Source organism: Salmo salar, chromosome 01 (genome assembly GCF_965601325.2).
Source record: "Salmo salar chromosome 01, fSalSal1, whole genome shotgun sequence".
Lineage (NCBI taxonomy): Eukaryota > Metazoa > Chordata > Actinopteri > Salmoniformes > Salmonidae > Salmo > Salmo salar.
In genome coordinates this window covers 87877018-87899171 of record NC_138291.1, presented here as the reverse complement: position 1 = coordinate 87899171, position 22154 = coordinate 87877018, and the positions used below count along the sequence as shown (strand labels likewise).

The following is a 22154-nucleotide window of genomic DNA, read 5'->3' as shown; positions in this document are numbered from 1 at the left end:
AACGGCTTAGAATCAAAGAACGCACTGGAACTACAGCGAAATCAGTGGGATCTCGCATTTTGCAACACACGGTTTGAAACAGCACAGGATCAAACAATGCTTCAGAGGTCATTGATGAAGTTCTTCTAATAAAGGGATACACGCATTGGCGCACTGCTTCAAAGTTAGCTGCTTAGCGATTTCAACTCATGCCTCGGAGTTCCGGTATCAATCGTAACATAACTAGGGTCCTCAAAGAAAGGCCTTATGATACTCTATATGTAATTTAATTGCAAAAAAATAATGTAATTTTAAAGGCTAATAAGGCTGGTGGAACCATTCATACCGGATTCTAGGAAGAACAGTTAGATGATAGATTAGTGGTCAGGTAGGTTAGTGGAGTCAGTTTCCCATGACGTTGGAAAGGTAATGGTCAGGTAGGTTAGTGGAGTCAGTTTCCCATGACGTTGGAAAGGTAATGGTCAGGTAGGTTAGTGGAGTCAGTTTCCCATGACGTTAGAAAGGTAATGGTCAGGTAGGTTAGTGGAGTCAGTTTCCCATGACGTTAGAAAGGTAATGGTCAGGTAGGTTAGTGGAGTCAGTTTCCCATGACGTTAGAAAGGTAATGGTCAGGTAGGTTAGTGGAGTCAGTTTCCCATGACGTTAGAAAGGTAATGGTCAGGTAGGTTAGTGGAGTCAGTTTACCATGACGTTAGAAAGGTAATGGTCAGGTAGGTTAGTGGAGTCAGTTTCCCATGACGTTAGAAAGGTAATGGTCAGGTAGGTTAGTGGAGTCAGTTTACCATGACGTTAGAAAGGTAATGGTCAGGTAGGTTAGTGGAGTCAGTTTCCCATGACGTTAGAAAGGTAATGGTCAGGTAGGTTAGTGGAGTCAGTTTCCCATGACGTTAGAAAGGTAATGGTCAGGTAGGTTAGTGGAGTCAGTTTCCCATGACGTTAGAAAGGTAATGGTCAGGTAGGTTAGTGGAGTCAGTTTCCCATGACGTTAGAAAGGTAATGGTCAGGTAGGTTAGTGGAGTCAGTTTCCCATGACGTTAGAAAGGTAATGGTCAGGTAGGTTAGTGGAGTCAGTTTACCATGACGTTAGAAAGGTAATGGTCAGGTAGGTTAGTGGAGTCAGTTTCCCATGACGTTAGAAAGGTAATGGTCAGGTAGGTTAGTGGAGTCAGTTTCCCATGACGTTAGAAAGGTAATGGTCAGGTAGGTTAGTGGAGTCAGTTTACCATGACGTTAGAAAGGTAATGGTCAGGTAGGTTAGTGGAGTCAGATTACCATGACGTTAGAAAGGTAATGGTCAGGTAGGTTAGTGGTAGCCTGGGTGCCAGTCTTTTTCTGCTCTCTTGACAACATGCCTATTCCTTATGACAAATCCTTATGGATTTGGAAAATAAGCAGAAACAGACTGGCACACACACACACAAACATACACATCAAGTGGCTCAGGATGAGTCTCAGTATATATATTTAACAGTGTTTAATATTTCAGAGAACAAAAATGAGTATTTGATGTGTGATCTGTAATGAATGACTCATGGTTATCAATCTTTATTAGCCTATAAAGTGAGATTTATGTATCTTAAACCTAGTAACGCTATTCAATGAATTAGAATGACTGATATGTTCTATTCAAAAACATTGTCTCCATCCCAAATGACACCTTATTCCTTATAGAGTGCACTACTTTTGACCAAGTCCTATAGGGTAGTAGTGCATTTAATACTGAATAGGGTGCCATTTGGGGCGCAGGCTGAAATATAAGGACTGTGTCCTATTCAGAAACATTATTTGTGTGATGTTGATCTAGAAACAGTCACGATGTACTAGCTATATCACTTGATGATGTATTAGCTGGTAAATCAAATTATTTGTTGTTTGAGAATTAGATGAAAGAAAAAAACTTTTTTCCTAGTCAGCTGTCAAACTAAAGTTTTCACAGGTAAATTGAAATGCAATGTGGTGAGAATTATTTCCCTATCATTATGTAATGACTGAGTGAAACCCATTTTACGGTTTTAGGAAACCCATCTCCCTCTTTATCCTCTCTCTCTCCCTTTATTTCTCTCTCAGCTCTCTCTCCCTCCCTCATTCTTTTTCTATCCCTGCCTTCTTTCTCTCTCAATCTCCCCAACAGTTCTCTCTCTCTCTCTCTCTGTCATTCTCTCCCTCCCTCTGCTCCCTCTCCCTTTCTCTCTCTCCCTCCCTCTCTCTCTTTCTCTGTGGTGCAGACTTTGTTCAGTACAGGTAGACCGTTGTTGTGTCTGTGCGTCGAGCGTAGGTGGGTGTGTGCGTCGAGCATAGGTGAGTGCGTCGAGCATAGGTGGGTGTGTGCGTCGAGTGTAGATGAGTGTGTGCGTTGAAAGTAGGTGGGTGTGGGTGTTGAAAGTAGGTGGGTGTGTGCGTTGAAAGTAGGTGGGTGTGAGTGTTGAAAGTAGGTGGTTGTGGGTGTTGAAAGTAGGTGGGTGTAGGTGTTGAAAGTAGGTGGGTGTGTGCGTTGAAAGTAGGTGGGTGTGGGTGTTGAAAGTAGGTGGGTGTGTGCGTTGAAAGTACATTGGTGTGGGTGTTGGAAGTAGGTGGGTGTGTGCATTGAAAGTACGTTGGTGTGGGTGTTGGAAGTAGGTGGGTGTGTGCGTTGAAAGTAGGTGGGTGTGAGTGTTGAAAGTAGGTGGTTGTGGGTGTTGAAAGTAGGTGGTTGTGGGTGTTGAAAGTAGGTGGGTGTGTGCGTTGAAAGTAGGTGGGTGTGGGTGTTGAAAGTAGGTGGGTGTGTGCGTTGAAAGTAGGTGGGTGTGAGTGTTGAAAGTAGGTGGTTGTGGGTGTTGAAAGTAGGTGGGTGTGGGTGTTGAAAGTAGGTGGGTGTGTGCGTTGAAAGTAGGTGGGTGTGGGTGTTGAAAGTAGGTGGGTGTGTGCGTTGAAAGTACATTGGTGTGGGTGTTGGAAGTAGGTGGGTGTGTGCATTGAAAGTACGTTGGTGTGGGTGTTGGAAGTAGGTGGGTGTGTGCATTGAAAGTAGGTGGGTGTGTGCGTTGAAAGTAGGTGGGTGTGTGCGTTGAAAGTACGTTGGTGTGGGTGTTGGAAGTAGGTGGGTGTGTGCATTGAAAGTAGGTGGGTGTGTGCATCGAGCGTAGGTGGGTGTGTGCGTTGAAAGTTGGTGGGTGTGTTGAAAGTAGGTGGGTGTGTGCGTTGAAAGTTGATGGGTGTGTGCGTCAAACGTAGGTGGGTGTGTACGTCGAGCGTAGGTGGGTGTGTGCGTTGAAAGTAGGTGGGTGTGTGGGTCGAGCGTAGGTGGGTGTGTGTGTTTGCATTTGTTTCCCCGTTTGTCCATGCATATTCCTCTTCTGCAGTCTGGATACAGCCCAGACTGGATTTCATGACATAGGATGATTGACAGCCACCCACATTGCTATGCACAGGCCACAGGAGCGGAGGAGAGCAAAGCCAGAGATATGAATATTTGAATAGATAGTATGAAACATGTAATTGATTGTCTATCTGCACTGCCATTGCATTAACTGAATAAATTGTTGCATCCCAAATTGAACCATATGCCCTATATTGTGCACTACTTTTGACCAGAGCCCTATGGGGGAGCCGTATATAGGGAATAGGGAGCCATCTGGGATGAAACCACTATATTAATTTTAGGCAAAACTCACCCATTGTCCTAATGTGAGGACACATACTCCTATCTTGTCGTATTTCCTCACAATAATATGATAGAGGAAGCATAAAGAGCAGATTTTCTAAAGAGCCTTCAGATTCAAGCAGGTGGAATCAGCTCTGTACAGAATGGAACAATGGTTGTACTTATCTCTTCAAATGTTTCACTGCAGGATTCCCACATCCTGGGCACTCGTGGGGCTAGTTCTACTGAGTGTGAATTGCACTCGCTGTACTGATGAAATGATAGTGGAGCTAAAGTGAACTGAAGGATGCTCTGTCTGTTATAGAGGTGGCTCAGCGACAAGAGGGTTGCCGGTTCAAATCCCATGTCAAATGAGATTGTGTGGTGTGTGTATGTGTCTCTGTTAGATTGGGTTGAAATAAAAAAGTAACTTTTCTGTTTTCTGTAAAATAACAATTAACTAAAGTATTCTTCTTATGTCCTCTCTTCTGTTCCATCTCTTCTTCGGTCTGTCCTCCATACTAGTGTGCTAGCAAATATTCTTCTTCTGTCTGTTCTCCATAATAGTGTGCTAACTAATACTCTTCTTCTGTATGTCCTCCATACTAGTGTGCTAACTAATACTCTTCTTCTGTATGTCCTCCATACTAGTGTGCTAACTAATACTCTTCTTCTGTCTGTCCTCAATACTAGTGTGCTAACTAATATTCTTCTTCTTTCTGTCCTCTTCTCCCAGATGTGATCCACACTGTGGGCCCTGTGGCCAGGGGACATGTGGGTGAAACAGAGACCAAGGACCTGACAGCCTGCTACCAGAACTCGCTGGAGCTGGTCAAAGGGTTCGGACTGCGCTCTGTGGTGAGTACACACTAGGGGTGTGCGATGGGAACTAAAATTCATATCACGATATTTTCCACTGACGATAACGATATAATATCACGATATACTGTATATATATTTTTTCTTTTTGCATTTTATGAGCCCTTCAAAGTTAATAAATGACAAAATATTGCTTTTAATCTTATAGAAACAGAAAGGGGGCATTGCACATCACGGTCAACCTGTGCAAACATGAAACATAAACAAAGGTATAGGAGTTAAATATGCAGTAACATTTTATTTAAAAATAGTTAAAGTACTCATGATGTAATTAAAAATGTCAATTCCTGCCAAATATAAGAAGTACAGTCTGAATTCAAGTTGTAAACCTTTTCAAACTAACTTCTTCAAGCATTAAGCAGACAGTCTGGGTATTTCTCAGTTTAACAATTCACTGTCTCCTTCACAAGTTCCATGCCAGTAACACCAGCCTATTGACAGTTTCTGGCATCAAAGTTTCCCTGTGGCATGTGACCACATTGCCCCAGTGCTAAATGCTCTCTCAGAGGGAGAACTTGTGGCAGTGATGCATAAGTATTTCTTTGCCAGACAACTCACTTGTGGGAAGAGGATGCGTGAACTCGCCACCACTCCAAAGGATCAGCCTGACAGCCTGCTCAGACTGTAGCTGTCCAGCTAATGCTTGATGACCTGTCTCTGGGTTCTTAAGGCAGGTGCACTACTAGTTTTCTTAAAGAAGCTCCTATGGGACTTCCAATCACGGCTGGATGTGATACAGCCTGGATTTGAACCAGGGACTGTAGTGACGCCTCTTGCACTGAGATGCAGTGCCTTAGAACGCTGCGCCCCTCAGCAGTCCAGCATCTTTCAGTCTAGCAGTCCAGCATCTTTCAGTCCAGCAGTCCAGCATCTTTCAGTCTAGCAGTCCAGCATCTTTCAGTCTAGCAGTCCAGCATCTTTCAGTCCAGCAGTCCAGCATCTTTCAGTCCAGCAATCCTGCGTCTTTCAGTCCAGTACTCCAGCATCTTTCAGTTCAGCAATCCAGCGTCTTTCAGTCCAGTAGTTCAGCATTTTTCATTCTAGCAGTCCAGCGACATTCAGTCCAGCAGTCCAGCATCTTTCAGTCTAGAAGTCCAGCGTCTTTCAGTCCAGCATCTTTCCGTCCAGCAGTCCAGCATCTTTCAGTCCAGCTGTCCAGCGTCTTTCAGTCCATCGTCTTTCAGTCCAGCGTCTTTCAGTCCGGCGTCTTTCGGGCCAGCAGTCCAGCGTCTTTCAGTCCAGTAGTCCAGCATCTTTCAGTCCGGCATCTTTCAGTCCGGCAGTCTAGCATCTTTCAGTCCAGCAGTCCAGCGTCTTTCAGTCCAGCAGTCCATCGTATTTCAGTCAGCGTCTTTTAGTCCAACAGTCCAGCGTCTTTCAGTCCGGCGTCTTTCAGTCCAACAGTCCAGCGTCTTTCAGTCCAACAGTCCAGCGTATTTCAGTCCGGCGTCTTTCAGTCCAACAGTCCAGCGTCTTTCAGTCCAACACTCCAGCGTATATCAGTCCGGCGTCTTTCAGTCCAACAGTCCAGCATCTTTCAGTCCAGCGTCTTTCAGTCCAGCGTCTTTCAGTCCAACAGTCCAGCGTCTTTCAGTCCAACACTCCAGCATATTTCAGTCCGGTGTCTTTCAGTCCAACAGTCCAGCGTCTTTCAGTCCATCGTCTTTCAGTCCAACAGTCCAGCGTCTTTCAGTCCAACAGTTCAGCGTCTTTCAGTCCAGCATCTTTTAGTCCAACAGTCCAGCGTCTTTCAGTCCAACAGTCCAGCGTCTTTCAGTCCGGCGTCTTTCAGTCCAACAGTCCAGCGTCTTTCAGTCCAGCGTCTTTCAGTCCAACAGTCCAGCGTATTTCAGTCCGGCGTCTTTCAGTCCAACAGTCCAGCGTCTTTCAGTCCAACACTCCAGCATATTTCAGTCCGGTGTCTTTCAGTCCAACAGTCCAGCGTCTTTCAGTCCATCGTCTTTCAGTCCAACAGTCCAGCGACTTTCAGTCCAACAGTTCAGCGTCTTTCAGTCCAGCGTCTTTCAGTCCAGCATCTTTCAGTCCAACAGTCCAGCGTCTTTCAGTCCAACACTCCAGCATATTTCAGTCCGGTGTCTTTCAGTCCAACAGTTCAGCGTCTTTCAGTCCATCGTCTTTCAGTCCAACAGTCCAGCGTCTTTCAGTCCAACAGTTCAGCGTCTTTCAGTCCAGCATCTTTTGTCCAACAGTCCAGTGTCTTTCAGTCCAACAGTTCAGCGTCTTTCAGTCCAGCATCTTTTGTCCAACAGTCCAGCGTCTTTCAGTCCAGCGTCTTTTCTGACATATGTCAAGGTAGTTTCTTTTAGTTTGTTTTCTTCCTTTAGAGATGATTTGAGGGGAAAACATTTATAAACACTAAGGAACACAAAGAAAGGGATAAATACATTCAGTGGTTGTGCCTCTGAGAACACAACCCAAAGCTAAATAATGTTGGTTGAAAGTTACTATTAGAGGTGACCTGGACATTGATGCTAACATTTACCATCAGTTACTGTTAGTTCAGCTACCTTAGTTCAGGCCAGAATGTTTTCGGACACATAACCAAGTATATATTTTTTTCTTTCGACCTCAAAGTCTTGAGGAGAAGATAAAGTCAGTGGCTGTGTGGGTTACATAACTCTACAGTATTATATTGGTTTGTAGTGTTTAAAACGTTGGTTGATTTCGAGTTGAATTCACGTTGGCTGGTTTTCAACTCCAAATTAATATGAATCAGAATTGGTTGTCTGGCCACTGACACATTGGTATGGCTGGCTTCTGGGTTAAGCGAGCACTGTGTCAAGAAGCAGTGTGGCTTGGCAGGGTTGTGTTTCGGGAGACTTATGGCTCGCCTCTCCCGAGTCCGTACGGGAGTTGCAGCGATAGGACAAGACTAACTACCAATTATATATCACGAAATTGGGGAGAAAAAGGGGTAAACACTATTTGGTTGGCAATATGGTGTCTTGAATTGTAGTTCAGGTCAACATATTTTCTGACATATGTCAACCCATAATTGTTGTGTAAACTTTGAAAAAAAACTACTCTCAAAGGAAATATTTGTGGAATTTAGTCATATGGAACAAACTATCCCATGGACAATACTGAGCAGGCTGTGTAGCAAATCATTTCTTGAAAAGAGGCAGGATAACACAACTCAGGATAAGACCCAGATGCAGACGCAGGAGACAGACAGTTAGAATCTCAGATGTTTATTACAAAACAGGGGGCAGGCAAACGGCAGGTCCGGGGCAGGCAGAGGTCGGTAATCCAAGACAGCGTCAAACAGGGACAGAACGGCAGGCACACTCAGGATCTGAGAAGGCAGAATGGTCAGAACCGGGAGGTCTAGAAAACAGAAACTAGAGATACTGTACAATGGGAGAACATACTGGTTAGACTTGACAAGACAAGACGATGCCAGGACAGCGGAGTCAATCACCACCTTCCGGAGACACCTGAAACCCCACCTCTTTAAGGAATACCTAGGATAGGATAAAGTAATCCTTCTACCCCCCCCCCCCTCCCTCTAAAAGATTTAGATGTACTATTGTAAAGGGTTGTTCCACTGGATATCATAAGGTGAATGCACCAATTTGTAAGTCGCTCTGGATAAGAGCGTCTGCTAAATGACTTAAATGTAAATGTAAATGTAAATGAACTGGCAACAGACCAACAGAAAACACAGGTATAAGTACATTGGGGTAATGGGGGAAAATGGGAGACACCTGGTCGGGGGGTAGAGACAAGCACAAGATATGAGTGTTTAGAACAGTCTGGGGAGAATGGGAGGGGGGGAGAGAAAGAGCCTGTACCTCTTTAAACCTCAGAAATACCTGTGTTAGGTTTTGTTTTATGCACCATTTCAGTTTACTCTTTGCACATGTCACCCTATTCCCTATAACAGTGCACTACTTTTGACCAGGACCCATGGGGCTCTAGTGCACTATAAAAGGAATACGTTGCCATTTGGAACGCAGCCTTTCTGTGTTTTGTTTCTGGAACACATTCCATGTGTTTATTTCAGTTTATCTAATGTATTTACCCAATATGTATATATTTATTAGAAACAGACCAGTGTTTTCATGGGGAGCTAGAAATCCTGTCTAAGGTATTTGTACAGCTGTTCTGCGTTGAGCTAGGCCTTGAGTGAAAACACTGGGTGTGCGTCCCAAATGGCATGTTATTCACTATATAGTGCACTACCTTTGACCAGAGCCCTATGAGCACTGGTCAAAAGCAGGGAATAGGGTGCTGTGTGCAACACATAGGGAATAGGATGCTATTTGGGACAAAACCTAAAGTTTTGTGATTGACTGGTCTAGTCTTGAAGGATGATGAGACCTACTAAGACTGTGAAATGATCTACCACATATACAGTTTTACTTTACTTATACACATGTGAGCGCATGAACACACATACACACACACACACCATGTGGACACCACTTCCATTGGCTATGAACAGGACAACTGAGAAAGGTTTCTATTTTCCATTATTAAAGAAATACGTTTTTTTATGGGGTGGATCAGCTTTAATACTGCAGATAGATTGTTGCTTCCATCAATGTAATTGTCTGCATCATTTCCAATCCCCGTATATTTTTGGGGTAAATATATATATATCCATATACAGTGCCTTACAAAAATATTCACCCCTTGGCATTTTTCCTATTTTGTTGCATTACAACCTGTAATTTAAATTGATTTTTATTTGGATTTCATACAATGGGCATACACAAAATAGTCCAAATTGGTGAAGTGAAATGAAAAAAATTATATGTTTAAAAAAATTATCTAAAAAAATAAACGGAAAGGTGGTGCATGCATATGTATTCACCCCTTTGAAATGAAGCCCCTAAAAAAGATCTGGTGCAACCAATTACCTTCAGAAGTCACATAATTAGTTAAATAAAGTCCACCTGTGTACAATCTAAGTGTCACTTGATCTGTCACATGATCTCAGTATATATACACCTGTTCTGAAAGGCCCCAGAGTCTGCAACACCACTAAGCAAGGGGCACCATCAAGGGGCACTATGAAGACCAAGGAGCTCTCCAAACAGGTCAGGGACAAGGTTGTAGAGAAGTACAGATCACGGTTGGGTTAAAAAAAAATATCTGAAACTTTGAACATCCCACGGAGCACCATTAAATCCATTATTAAAAAATGGAAAGAATATGGCACCACAACAAACCTGCCAAGAGAGGGCCGCCCAACAAAACTCACAGACCAGGCAAGGAGGGCATTAATCAGAGAGGCAACAAAGAGACCAATGATAACCCTGAAGGAGCTGCAAAGCTCCACAGCGGAGATTGGAGTATCTGTCCATAGGACCACTTTAAGCCGTACACTCCACAGAGCTGGGCTTTACGGAAGAGTGGCCAGAAAAAAAATAAGCAAACATGTTTGGTGTTCGCCAAAAGGCATGTGGGAGATTCCCCAAACATATAGAAGAAGGTACTCTGGTCAGATGAGACTAAAATTGAGCTTTTTGGCCATCAAGGATAATGCTATGTCTGGCACAAACCCAACACCTCTCATGGTGGTGGCAGCATCATGCTGTGGGATGTTTTTCATCGGCAGGGACTGGGAAACTGGTCAGAATTGAAGGAATGATGGATGGCGCTAAATACAGGGAAATTCTTGAGGTAAACCTGTTTCAGTCTTCAAGAGATTTGAGGCTGGGACAGAGGTTCACCTTCCAGCAGGACAATGACCCTAAGCATACTGCTAAAGCAACACTCGAGTGGTTTAAGGGGAAACATTTAAATGTCTTGGAATGGCCTAGTCAAAGCCCAGACCTCAATCCAATTGAGAATCTGTGTTATGACTTAAATATTGCTGTACACCAGCAGAACCCATCCAACTTGAAGGAGCTGGAGCAGTTTTGCCTTGAAGAATGGGCAAAAATCCCAGTGGCTAGATGTGCCAAGCTTATAGAGACACACCCCAAGATACTTACAGCTGTAATTGCTGCAAAAGGTGGCTCTACAAAGTATTGACTTTGGGGGGTGAATAGTTATGCACGCTCAAGTTTTCTGTTTTTTGTCTTATTTCTTGTTTGTTTCACAATAAAAATATATTTTGCATCTTCAAAGTGGTTGGCATGTTGTGTAAATCAAATGATACAACCCCCCCAAAAAATATATTTTAATTCCAGGTTGTAAGGCAACAAAATAGGAAAAATGCCAAGGGGGGTGAATACTTTTCCAAGCCACTGTACATACATACATACCAACACATACCAACACATTTTAATTTTAATATACCTTTATTATTCCCCGCAAAGCCTACCTCCCCTCCCCCAATTGGAGTAAACTAATAAACAACAACACTTAGGCTTCTACTTCCAGTTTATACATGGTATACACATTTTACAGACACAATCTATTTTACAATAGTTATATTTTGTTTGTTTTTAGTCCTGGCCTTCCTCTATTTCTGATGTTCATCCAGTTTGATTTCTATTTGTAACTGTGCTATTTCACAAAATTTCTGAACTTATATACATTTTACAGACCCCGTATGTTGTACATTTGTTATCTTGTTGTTATTAAGAAATAGTTATTTGTTTTTCTCATTTCTCTCTCTTACAGCGATGTGGCCTCCATTCTTTTTATTTCTCTTTCTCTGTCTCTTTCTCTCTCTCTCTCTCTCTCTCTCTCCCTCTCTCTTTCTCTTTCTCTCTCGTTCGCTCGCTCAAATTCAAATTCAAGCTGCGTTATTGGCATGAAAGACATTGCGTCAATATTGCCAAAGCAACAATGTATGCAATATACTATACAAGTAATAAAATAATGAATAATAAAAATAAGTAATTATATTGGAATAAGGCATCTCCTTTCCTCTCTCTCTCCCTCTCTCTCTCCCTCTCTCTCTCCCTCTCTCTCTCCCTCTCTTTCTTTTCTTCTAACAGTGATGAGGCCTCCATTGGTATTTTGCGTCCCCATCTATCCACTTAGACTTGAAAAGAGAGAGAGAGGTGAACTATTAGCCACAGTGGGTCCTTAGGTGTGAGAGTTCCAAGTTTTTTTGTTCCAAATTCTTGGATCCAAGTTATTTTGTTTATAATTCACAGTAGTTCCTTAGGTGCAAGTCCTGCTTCCAAGTTCTGTTGTTTATAAGCCACAGTGGTCCCGCGTTCCAGCCTCTTGTTTCAGACTCACAATCATTCCAGGTTCCTGGTCAGTGCTAAGCTCATTTGAGTTGGACTGTGTTGTGGGCTAGATCAGAGAGGGGAAGCCCAGCTGAAACCCACAACAGACGGGCAAACAGCCAGCCTGTGTGTTTGTGTCTGTATGTGTTTGTGTGTGTGTGTGTGCCTGCGTGCGTGTTTGTGTGAGTCTGTCTATGCGTCTGTGTGTGTTTTTGAAAACGCTAGATGCTGGGCTCCCTAATGGGGATTCCAGGGCATTACAAAGAGATACAAGTCAAAACTAAATGTAACACAGAATAAACCAGAGCATGAAAGATTAGAACACACTTGGCCTGGGCAGCTAATCCCTGTACTGTAGGGCCCAAACCCACTCTTCAGGCAGATAAAGCCATAGACACGTGCTGCTAAATGGACTTAGAACAACATGCCAAACACAGTCACCCATAGAGTAGACAACCTCCCATTGTTGGTTGGACCTGCAGAGAGTGACTGGGGAAGTGCGTCAACCTTTAATAAAAAAAGTGGAGATATGGTTTTGGTATGGTTTTTAAAAGCAATTGAGCCTTTATGAAAAAGAAGAAGATGAAGAAGTTTGCTGTGTCTCTAGCAGTCTGCAGGATGCATTGACAGTGGAAAGCTATTTGATCAGGTCTTGCTGAGAAATGGAGGGTCGTAAGGATGGAGAGTAGGAGGGATGGAGGGAAGGCCTACTGATGAAAAATGACGACCAGCCTGCTGCCGTTTAACCCTGTGACTGCAGCTGACTGCAGCAGAAAGTTTAACCCTGTGACTGCAGCTGACTGCAGCAGAAAGTTTAACCCTGTGACTGCAGCAGAAAGTTTAACCCTGTGACTGCAGCTGACTGCAGCAGAATGTTTAACCCTGTGACTGCAGCTGACTGCAGCAGAACGTTTAACCCTGTGACTGCAGCAGAAAGTTTAACCCTGTGACTGCAGCTGACTGCAGCAGAAAGTTTAACCCTGTGACTGCAGCAGAAAGTTTAACCCTGTGACTGCAGCTGACTGCATCAGAATGTTTAACCCTGTGACTGCAGCTGACTGCAGCAGAAAGTTTAACTCTGTGACTGCAGCTGACTGCAGCAGAAAGTTTAACCCTGTGACTGCAGCTGACTGCAGCAGAAAGTTTAACCCTGTGACTGCAGCTGACTGCAGCAGAAAGTTTAACCCTGTGACTGCAGCTGACTGCAGCAGAAAGTTTAACCCTGTGACTGCAGCTGACTGCAGCAGAAAGTTTAACCCTGTGACTGCAGCTGACTGCAGCAGAATGTTTAACCCTGTGACTGCAGCTGACTGCAGCAGAAAGTTTAACCCTGTGACTGCAGCTGACTGCAGCAGAATGTTTAACCCTGTGACTGCAGCTGACTGCAGCAGAAAGTTTAACTCTGTGACTGCAGCTGACTGCAGCAGAAAGTTTAACCCTGTGACTGCAGCTGACTGCAGCAGAAAGTTTAACCCTGTGACTGCAGCTGACTGTAGCAGAAAGTTTAACCCTGTGACTGCAGCTGACTGCAGCAGAACGTTTAACCCTGTGACTGCAGCTGACTGCAGCAGAAAGTTTAACCCTGTGACTGCAGCAGAAAGTTTAACTCTGTGACTGCAGCTGACTGCAGCAGAATGTTTAACCCTGTGACTGCAGCTGACTGCAGCAGAAAGTTTAACCCTGTGACTGCAGCTGACTGTAGCAGAAAGTTTAACCCTGTGACTGCAGCTGACTGCAGCAGAAAGTTTAACCCTGTGACTGCAGCTGACTGCAGCAGAAAGTTTAACCCTGTGACTGCAGCAGAAAGTTTAACTCTGTGACTGCAGCTGACTGCAGCAGAATGTTTAACCCTGTGACTGCAGCTGACTGCAGCAGAAAGTTTAACCCTGTGACTGCAGCAGAAAGTTTAACCCTGTGACTGCAGCTGACTGCAGCAGAATGTTTAACCCTGTGACTGCAGCTGACTGCAGCAGAAAGTTTAACTCTGTGACTGCAGCTGACTGCAGCAGAAAGTTTAACCCTGTGACTGCAGCTGCCTGCAGCAGAAAGTTTAACCCTGTGACTGCAGCTGACTGCAGCAGAAAGTTTAACCCTGTGACTGCAGCTCACTGCAGCAGAAAGTTTAACCCTGTGACTGCAGCTGACTGCAGCAGAAAGTTTAACCCTGTGACTGCAGCTGACTGCAGCAGAAAGTTTAACACTTCTCGCTCATTCAAAGCAACTGGGAAACATCCATGACAGGCATTGTTGTCACCTTAGCTTGCTACGTAACTTCTGAGTGACAGGAAGCACGAGCACCACCACCAATCAGCCTACAGCACTGTGCACACACCTGTCGTTACTATGACAACTAGCGTAGCCATGTCAGCAAATGACTGCTGTCTGAACACACACACATCTGATTTGGGGTTGTAACTTGCTGTTTGGAGAGACAGTATTCCAAAATGCATTTGAAAAACAAAACTGATTTGAGCATTAAGGCCTGCAGTGTGAAGGCTTAACACCCCCTCTATGTCCAAGCTGGGTCAGATGTTTAGGTGGTAGCCCCTGAACCCGACAAAATAGAGGAAGTCTAGTGCTGATGGAGAATCGTGTGTTTATATGAAATCCCCAATATGTGTGCGTGTGCCTGCCTTCCATTCACGCCCCATGTGTGCCTGTGTTGGTCACGCTCCTATTGTAACCCTGTTCACTGGACCCACAGCAGGACGCTCAGGTTCCAGTGTTGTTTCTCTGGGTGAGAGAGCAATCTGTCACAGCCCCGCCAAGGCCCCAAGCAGCACACTGACTGACCACAGCAGGACACAGAGTGACCAGCACAACAGCTGTTGACGACAGCAAGCCTACAAAGCCCAGCTGGACAGCACTGGGTGACCACAGCCCACAGCCCACAACACCCAGTACCCCTGAATTGCTTTCCGGACTCTGGAGCACCAGGCTGGGGGGATAGTATCCTTTCTTCTGGGTCTCTGAGTCTGGGTCCTAGAAGACTTAGAAAAATAAATACCAGAACGGACATTCCCCTTCAAGTTAATGTTGTGTGGCGGCTGGACCATCTATTTCTTGGAGGGTGCACCCGGTATGCGGCTGGCTGTGTAATCCCACCATATGACACCAGTCATCACATTCATCACCAGTCTGCTTGGCTTGCAGCGGTTTTCTCAACAGTCAATTTGTGATTAGTCAGACAGTGTGTTATGACTACAAAACACTTCTGTAGCCTTCTGGGAGCTTGGTGTGTGTGTGTGTGTGTGTGTGTGTGAGAATAGTAAATGAACATACATTTTACCAACTGGGGACAATTTGTTGGTCCCCACAAGGTCAAATGCTATTTCTAGGGAGTTTAGAATTAAGTTAAGAATTAGGTTAGGGTTAGGAGCTAGGGTTAGTTTTAGGGTTGGGAGCTAGGGTTATATTTAGGGTTAGGGAAAATGTGACTGAATTATGTATCCCCACAAGGTTAGTTGTACAAGACTGTGTGTGTGTGTGTTTGTGTGTGAGTCCTCACAAGGGTAGTAAAACAAACATGTTTGTGTGTGTGTGTGTGTGTGTGTGTGTGTGTGTGTGTGTGTGTGTGTGTGTGTGTGTGTGTGTGTGTGTGTGTGTGTGTGTGTGTGTGTGTGTGTGTGTGTGTGTGTGTGTGTGTGTGTGACTAAGGGATGAAGGCCACTAAATGCAGTCTGCAGCCCTGTGACTATCTGTCCACACTGGCAGAGAGATAGAGAGAGTCAGCCCCACTGTAGCCACCCAGCCAAAATAGCTTAATGACAAATGCTTAAGGAAAACATCAAATTGTAGGACTATTTGTGGTCGTCAAAAAATAACAAAAGCAACGCTAAATTTCTCCCACAAGGGCATTACCCAACCACAAAAACCCCTGCATGCTGTCTCTCTAATTCTCCAGATACCATACCACTCGAGAATATTCCAGTCTGCGTTATTTTGTCTCAGCAGAACGGCTCCCCAAAGACTCCCAAGCGGTTACTTCAAAAACAAAGCTAGTTAATTCAATAGTTACATACATTTTATGAATTAGCCTTGGAGTTGAACCCCCCTGTTTGAAATAGCCTTGGAGTTGAACCCCCCTGTTTGAAATAGCCTCAGAGTTGAAACACCCTGTTTGAAATAGCCTTGGAGTTGAACCCCCCTGTTTGAAATAGCCTTGGAGTTGAAACACCCTGTTTGAAATAGCCTCAGAGTTGAAACACCCTGTTTGAAATAGCCTTGGAATGAACCCCCCTTTTTGAAATAGCCTTGGAGTTGAAACACCCTGTTTGAAATAGCCTCAGAGTTGAACCACCCTGTTTGAAATAGCCTTGGAGCTGAAACACCCTGTTTGAAATAGCCTTGGAGTTGAAACCCCCTGTTTAAAATGATATGGTGATGATGGTTTGGTAAACATGCTTATGTCTCTGTTATAAAGGTCACTATGTAAGGATGTGTAATTTGGGCTCTGAAATGAAACACCATGGATAGCAGAGCAAAATGACTTCCAGATGTGTGTTTGTGAGTGAGTGTGTGTGTGTGTGTGTGTGTGTGTGTGTGTGTGTGTGTGTGTGTGTGTGTGTGTGTGTGTATGCATTTGAATGTGTGTGTGTTCTTTCATGCATTACCGTTCCATAGTGAGGTAGGTTCTGCCTGACGGGCCCTGCTGGTTTCAGGGGAGAGACAGACCAGCCTAGCGTGATTAACCAAGACAAGAGACCTACATTAACTATCCCACAATCCCCTAGTCCTGTTCACCCTGCACCTATCCCACAATCCCCTAGTCCTGTTCACCCTGCACCTATCCCACAATCCCCTAGTCCTGTTCACCCTGCATCTATCCCACAATCCTCTAGTCCTGTTCACCCTGCATCTATCCCACAATCCTTTGCTCCTCTGGGATGAAAGGACTCAAGGTCTAGAAATATACGCATGCACTGATGCACAGACACACACAGACATAAGCACAGGCATAAGCCTCCCTCCCTCAGTCAGCACATTGCTGTGAATGACAGGTCCCAGCCAGCCAGCCCAGGGTTGATAGCACCACTGGAAGTGTTACAGTAAAGATCCCAATCTGTCTCTCTTATCCTCTCAGGACTGTGTGTGGGTGCGTATATACGTGTGTGTGCGCGCACGAGAGAGAGAGAGAGAGAGAGAGAGAGAGAGAGAGAGAGAGAGAGAGAGAGAGAGAGAGAAGCTGTGATGAGACCGTCTAATGTGTTCTGGCTCAGGGTATTATTAGCTTTCACCATCGACTAGGCTGGACAGTATTATTATTATCTACATTCATTTCTAATCTCTATCTGTCAGGGCTCTCTCTGAGGCCATATTTCTCTCCTGTGTATTATTTCACCTAAATGTCCTCTCCTCTGTAACAAATGATACACTATAAGCAGAAACAGGGTCCTTTTCCAAGACTCTGTTCCTAACAGGCCAGCTACTTGAGCATTTCTGAGATCTACTTCTACCGTCCTTCAACAGTGGCTAAACATTTCTCTTCTCCTCTGGCCAGCCAGGCAGGTCTGAGGCTGAGTATAGGCTGAGTATAGACCCAGGCCTGAGGTCTCACCACTATCCCCCAGCCTAATGCTCCGTTGTTCAGTTGACGATATGATCGGTGGTCCAGCTGGGGGACTATGGTCAGTCACCAGTAGGCTACAGTCAGTGGCTGTACAGGCCAGAGACCCAGAGACCAAGGCCTGAGGTCTCACCACTATCCCCCAGCCCGGTACTTTAGGGTCCAGCTAGCAATTCAGGCATTGTAGGCTGAGGTCACCCAGTGCTGTCCAGCTGGGCTTTGTAGACCTGCTGTCGTCGACAGCTGTTGTGCTGGTCACTCTGTGTCCTGCTGTGGTCAGTCAGTGTGCTGCTTGGGGCCTTGGCGGGGCTATGATAGATTGCTCTCTCACCCAGAGAAACAAGCACCCGGGCCTGAGAGTCCTCCTGTGGGTCCAGTGAACAGGAGCAAAATAAGAGTGTGACCAACACAGGCAGACACACAGGCAGACACACAGGCAGACACATAGGCAGACACACAGGCAGACACATAGGCAGACACACAGGCAGACACACAGGCAGACACACAGGCAGACACACAGGCAGACACATAGGCAGACACACAAGGCAGACACACAGGCAGACACACAGGCAGACACACAGGCAGACACACAGGCAGACACATGGACGTGACTGGCAGGCAGACACACACACACATATTTGGGCTTTCACATCAACACGCCATTCTCCATCAGCACTAGACTTCCTCTTTTTTGTCAGGTTCAGGGGCTACCACCTAAACATCTGCTTGGACAGGGACAGACAGACACAGAGAGCATTTCTGAAATCAACTTTTATTATCCTTCAATAGTGGCAGAATATTCTCATTGAGCAGACTTCCCATTTTCTCATTGAGTTCAGGGGCTAGCATCGCATCCTTTTCTAGACAGAGCAGGTTGGACAGAGACAGAGCGAGGAGTGTTAAACTCTTCTCCTGATGCACGGAACTTTCAGCTGCAGTCACAGGGTTAAACGGCAGCTTTCTTGGCTCACTGTGTTCGTCATCATTCATCTAAAGGCTTTTCCCTCCATCCCCTCCAACCACATCCCTAGCAATGCTAGCAACACAGTAAACACTTATTCTTCTTCTTCGTTCTGTGACACTCTAACAGGCTCACCATGGTCTGACACATATTTCTCCATAACCTGACCTTAGCTATAGCTGAGAGAGAGAGTCTGTCTGTCTGTCTGTCTGTCTGTCTGTCTGTCTGTCTGTCTGTCTGTCTGTCTGTCTGTCTGTCTGTCTGTCTGTCTGTCTGTCTGTCTGTCTGTCTGTCTGTCTGTCTGTCTGTCTGTCTGTCTGTCTGTCTGTCTGTCTGTCTGTCTGGCTGTCTGTCTGGCTGGCTGGCTGGCTGGCTGGCTGGCTGGCTGGCTGGCTGGCTGGCTGGCTGGCATATCACTATTGCCATTTTAGAACGTGCACTAGGATACTCTAATGTACATCATTCTGTTTAAATTAGAATAAGCATGACTTTTACCCAGCATGTTCTGTGTATAGCCTTGTACCGACTCAAAGTTGAAGTGACTGTGTGTGTTTTATGAGCGTAGTTAAACATATTGTGCTTTGCAATTATTTATGGATTTTAACAGTAAAGTTAACGACTCCCCACTCCCACCCCATTCCATTTCTGCCCTGGATCCCTAGTGATTCATTACGTTTCATTTATACACTGAAAAGAGCGTTCAGACCGTGTGCAAACTTTCTGCTCCTATTTTCTTCCCCCTCTTCTCGTAAATGATCAGTTGTGGAGTGTAAGGGACTCCACATTTAATTATGTAATGGTGTAGGGGAGGATAAAGGCTTTATTGTGAGTGTGTGTGTGTGTGTCTGTGTGTCTGCGTGCATGCGTTTGTGTGACACACTTGGCTTCTGATTGCTGCAAAGCGAAGTGAGTCGTTAAATGTGATAGGAGAGTGAAAGGTTTACTGCTGATCAGCAGTGGGCATGTGGTGATCTGTATTGTTACTCCATTCACCTTATAGTTCACCTGATACTCTAGTAATTCACCTTATAGTTCACCTGATACTCTAGTAATTCACCTTATAGTTCACCTGATAATCTAGTAATTCACCTTATAGTTCACCTGATACTCTAGTAATTCATCTTATAATTCACCTGATAATCTAGTAATTCACCTTATAGTTCACTTGATAATCTAGTAATTCACCTTATAGTTCACCTGACACTCTAGTAATTCACCTTATAGTTCACCTGACACTCTAGTAATTCACCTTATAGTTCACCTGATAATCTAGGAATTCACCTTATAGTTCACCTGGTAATCTAGTAATTCACCTTATAGTTCACCTGATACTCTAGTAATTAACTGTATAGTTCTCCTGACACTCTAGTAAATAACTGTATAGTTCTCCTGATACTCTATTAATTAACTGTATAGTTCACCTGATAATCTAGTAATTAACTGTATAGTTCTCCTGATAATCTAGTAATTAACTGAATAGTTCTCCTGATAATCTAGTAAATAACTGTATAGTTCTCCTGATAATCTAGTAATTAACTGTATAGTTCTCCTGATAATCTAGTAATTAACTGTATAGTTCTCCTGATAATCTAGTAATTCACTTTATAGTTCACCTGATTCTCAAATAATTCACCTTATAGTTCACCTGATACTCTAGTATTTCACTTTATAGTTCACCTGATAATCTAGTAATTCACATTATAGTTAACCTGATTCTCAAATAATTCACCTTAGAGTTCACCTGATACTCTAGTAATTCACCTTATAGTTCACCTGAAACTCTAGTAATTCACCTTATAGTTCACCTGATACTCTAGTAATTCACTTTATAGTGCACCTGATACTCTATTAATTCACTTTATAGTTCACCTGATACTCTAGTAATTCACCTTATAGTTCACCTGATAATCTAGTAATTCACCTTATAGTTCACCTGATACTCTAGTAATTCACCTTATAGGTCACCTGATACTCTAGTAATTCACCTTATAGTTCACCTGATACTCTAGTAATTCACCTTATAGTTCACCTGATACTCTAGTAATTCACCTTATAGTTCACCTGATACTCTAGTAATTCCCCTTATATTTCACCTGATACTCTAGTAATTCACCTTATATTTCACCTAATACTCTAGTAATTCAACTTATAGTTCACCTGATACTCTAGTAATTCACCTTATAATTCACCTGATACTCTAGTAATTCACCTTATAGTTCAGCCGATACTCTAGTAATTCACCTTATAGTTCACCTGATACTCTAGTAATTCACCTTATAGTTCACCTGATACTCTAGTAATTCACCTTATAGTTCACCTGATACTCTAGTAATTCACCTTATAGTTCACCTGATACTAAAATAATTCACCTTATAGTTCACCTGATACTCTAGTAATTCACCTTATAGTTCACCTGATACTCTAGTAATTCACCTTATAGTTCACCTGATACTCTAGTAAATCACCTTATATTTCACCTAATACTCTAGTAATTCACCTTATATTTCACCTGATACTCTAGTAATTCACCTTATAGTTCACCTGATACTCTAGTAATTCACCTTATAGTTCACCTGATACTCTAGTAATTCACCTTATAGTTCACCTGACACTCTAGTAATTCACCTTATAGTTCACCTGATACTCTAGTAATTAATCTTATAATTCACCTGATAATCTAGTAATTCACTTTATAGTTCACTTGATAATCTAGTAATTCACTTTATAGTTCACCTGACACTCTTGTAATTCATCTTATAGTTCACCTGATAATCTAGTAATTCACCTTATAGTTCACCTGGTAATCTAGTAATTCACCTTATAGTTCACCTGATACTCTAGTAATTAACTGCATAGTTCTCCTGACACTCTAGTAAATAACTGTATAGTTCTCCTGATACTCTAGTAATTAACTGTATAGTTCACCTGATAATCTAGTAATTAACTGTATAGTTCTCCTGATAATCTAGTAATTAACTGAATAATTCTCCTGATAATCAAGTAAATAACTGTATAGTTCTCCTGATAATCTAGTAATTAACTGTATAGTTCTCCTGATAATCTAGTAATTCACTTTATAGTTCACCTGATTCTCAAATAATTCACCTTATAGTGCATCTGATACTCTATTAATTCACTTTATAGTGCACCTGATACTCTAGTAATTCACCTTATCGTTCACCTGATAATCTAGTAATTCACCTTATAGTTCACCTGATACTCTAGTAATTCACCTTGTAGTTCACCTGATACTCTAGTAATTCACCTTATAGTTCACCTGATACTCTAGTAATTCACCTTATCGTTCACCTGATAATCTAGTAATTCACCTTATAGTTCACCTGATACTCTAGTAATTCACCTTATAGTTCACCTGACACTCTAGTAATTCACCTTATATTTCACCTAATAATCTAGTAATTCAATTTATATTTCACCTGATACTCTAGTAATTCACCTTATATTTCACCTGATACTCTAGTAATTCACCTTATAGTTCACCTGATACTCTAGTAATTCACCTTATAGTTCACCTGATACTCTAGTAATTCCCCTTATATTTCACCTGATACTCTAGTAATCCACCTTATATTTCACCTAATAATCTAGTAATTCAATTTATAGTTCACCTGATACTCTAGTAATTCACCTCATAATTCACCTGATACTCTAGTAATTCACCTTGTAGTTCACCTGATACTCTAGTAATTCACCTTATATTTCACCTGATACTCTAGTAATTCACCTTATAGTTCACCTGATACTCTAGTAATTCACCTTATATTTCACCTGATACTCTAGTAATTCACCTGTGTAGTTCACCTGATACTCTAGTAATTCACCTTATAGTTCACCTGATACTCTAGTAATTCACCTTATAGTTCACCTGATACTCTAGTAATTCACCTTATAGTTCACCTGATAATCTAGTAATTAACTGTATAGTTCTCCTGATAATCTAGTAATTCA

At 43.2% G+C, this 22154-nt stretch overlaps 1 protein-coding gene across 2 annotated transcripts in view; it reads left to right on the top strand.

The window, feature by feature from the left end:
* macrod2 (mono-ADP ribosylhydrolase 2) overlaps window positions 1–22154 on the top strand; it is a 1142091-nt gene that overhangs the window by 771824 nt on the left and 348113 nt on the right. For both annotated transcript variants that reach the window (XM_014207733.3, XM_014207725.3), the window contains exon 6: window positions 4356–4477. In XM_014207733.3, coding sequence (XP_014063208.1) covers window positions 4356–4477 — 122 coding nt within the window. The remainder of the gene's footprint in view (window positions 1–4355; window positions 4478–22154) is intronic.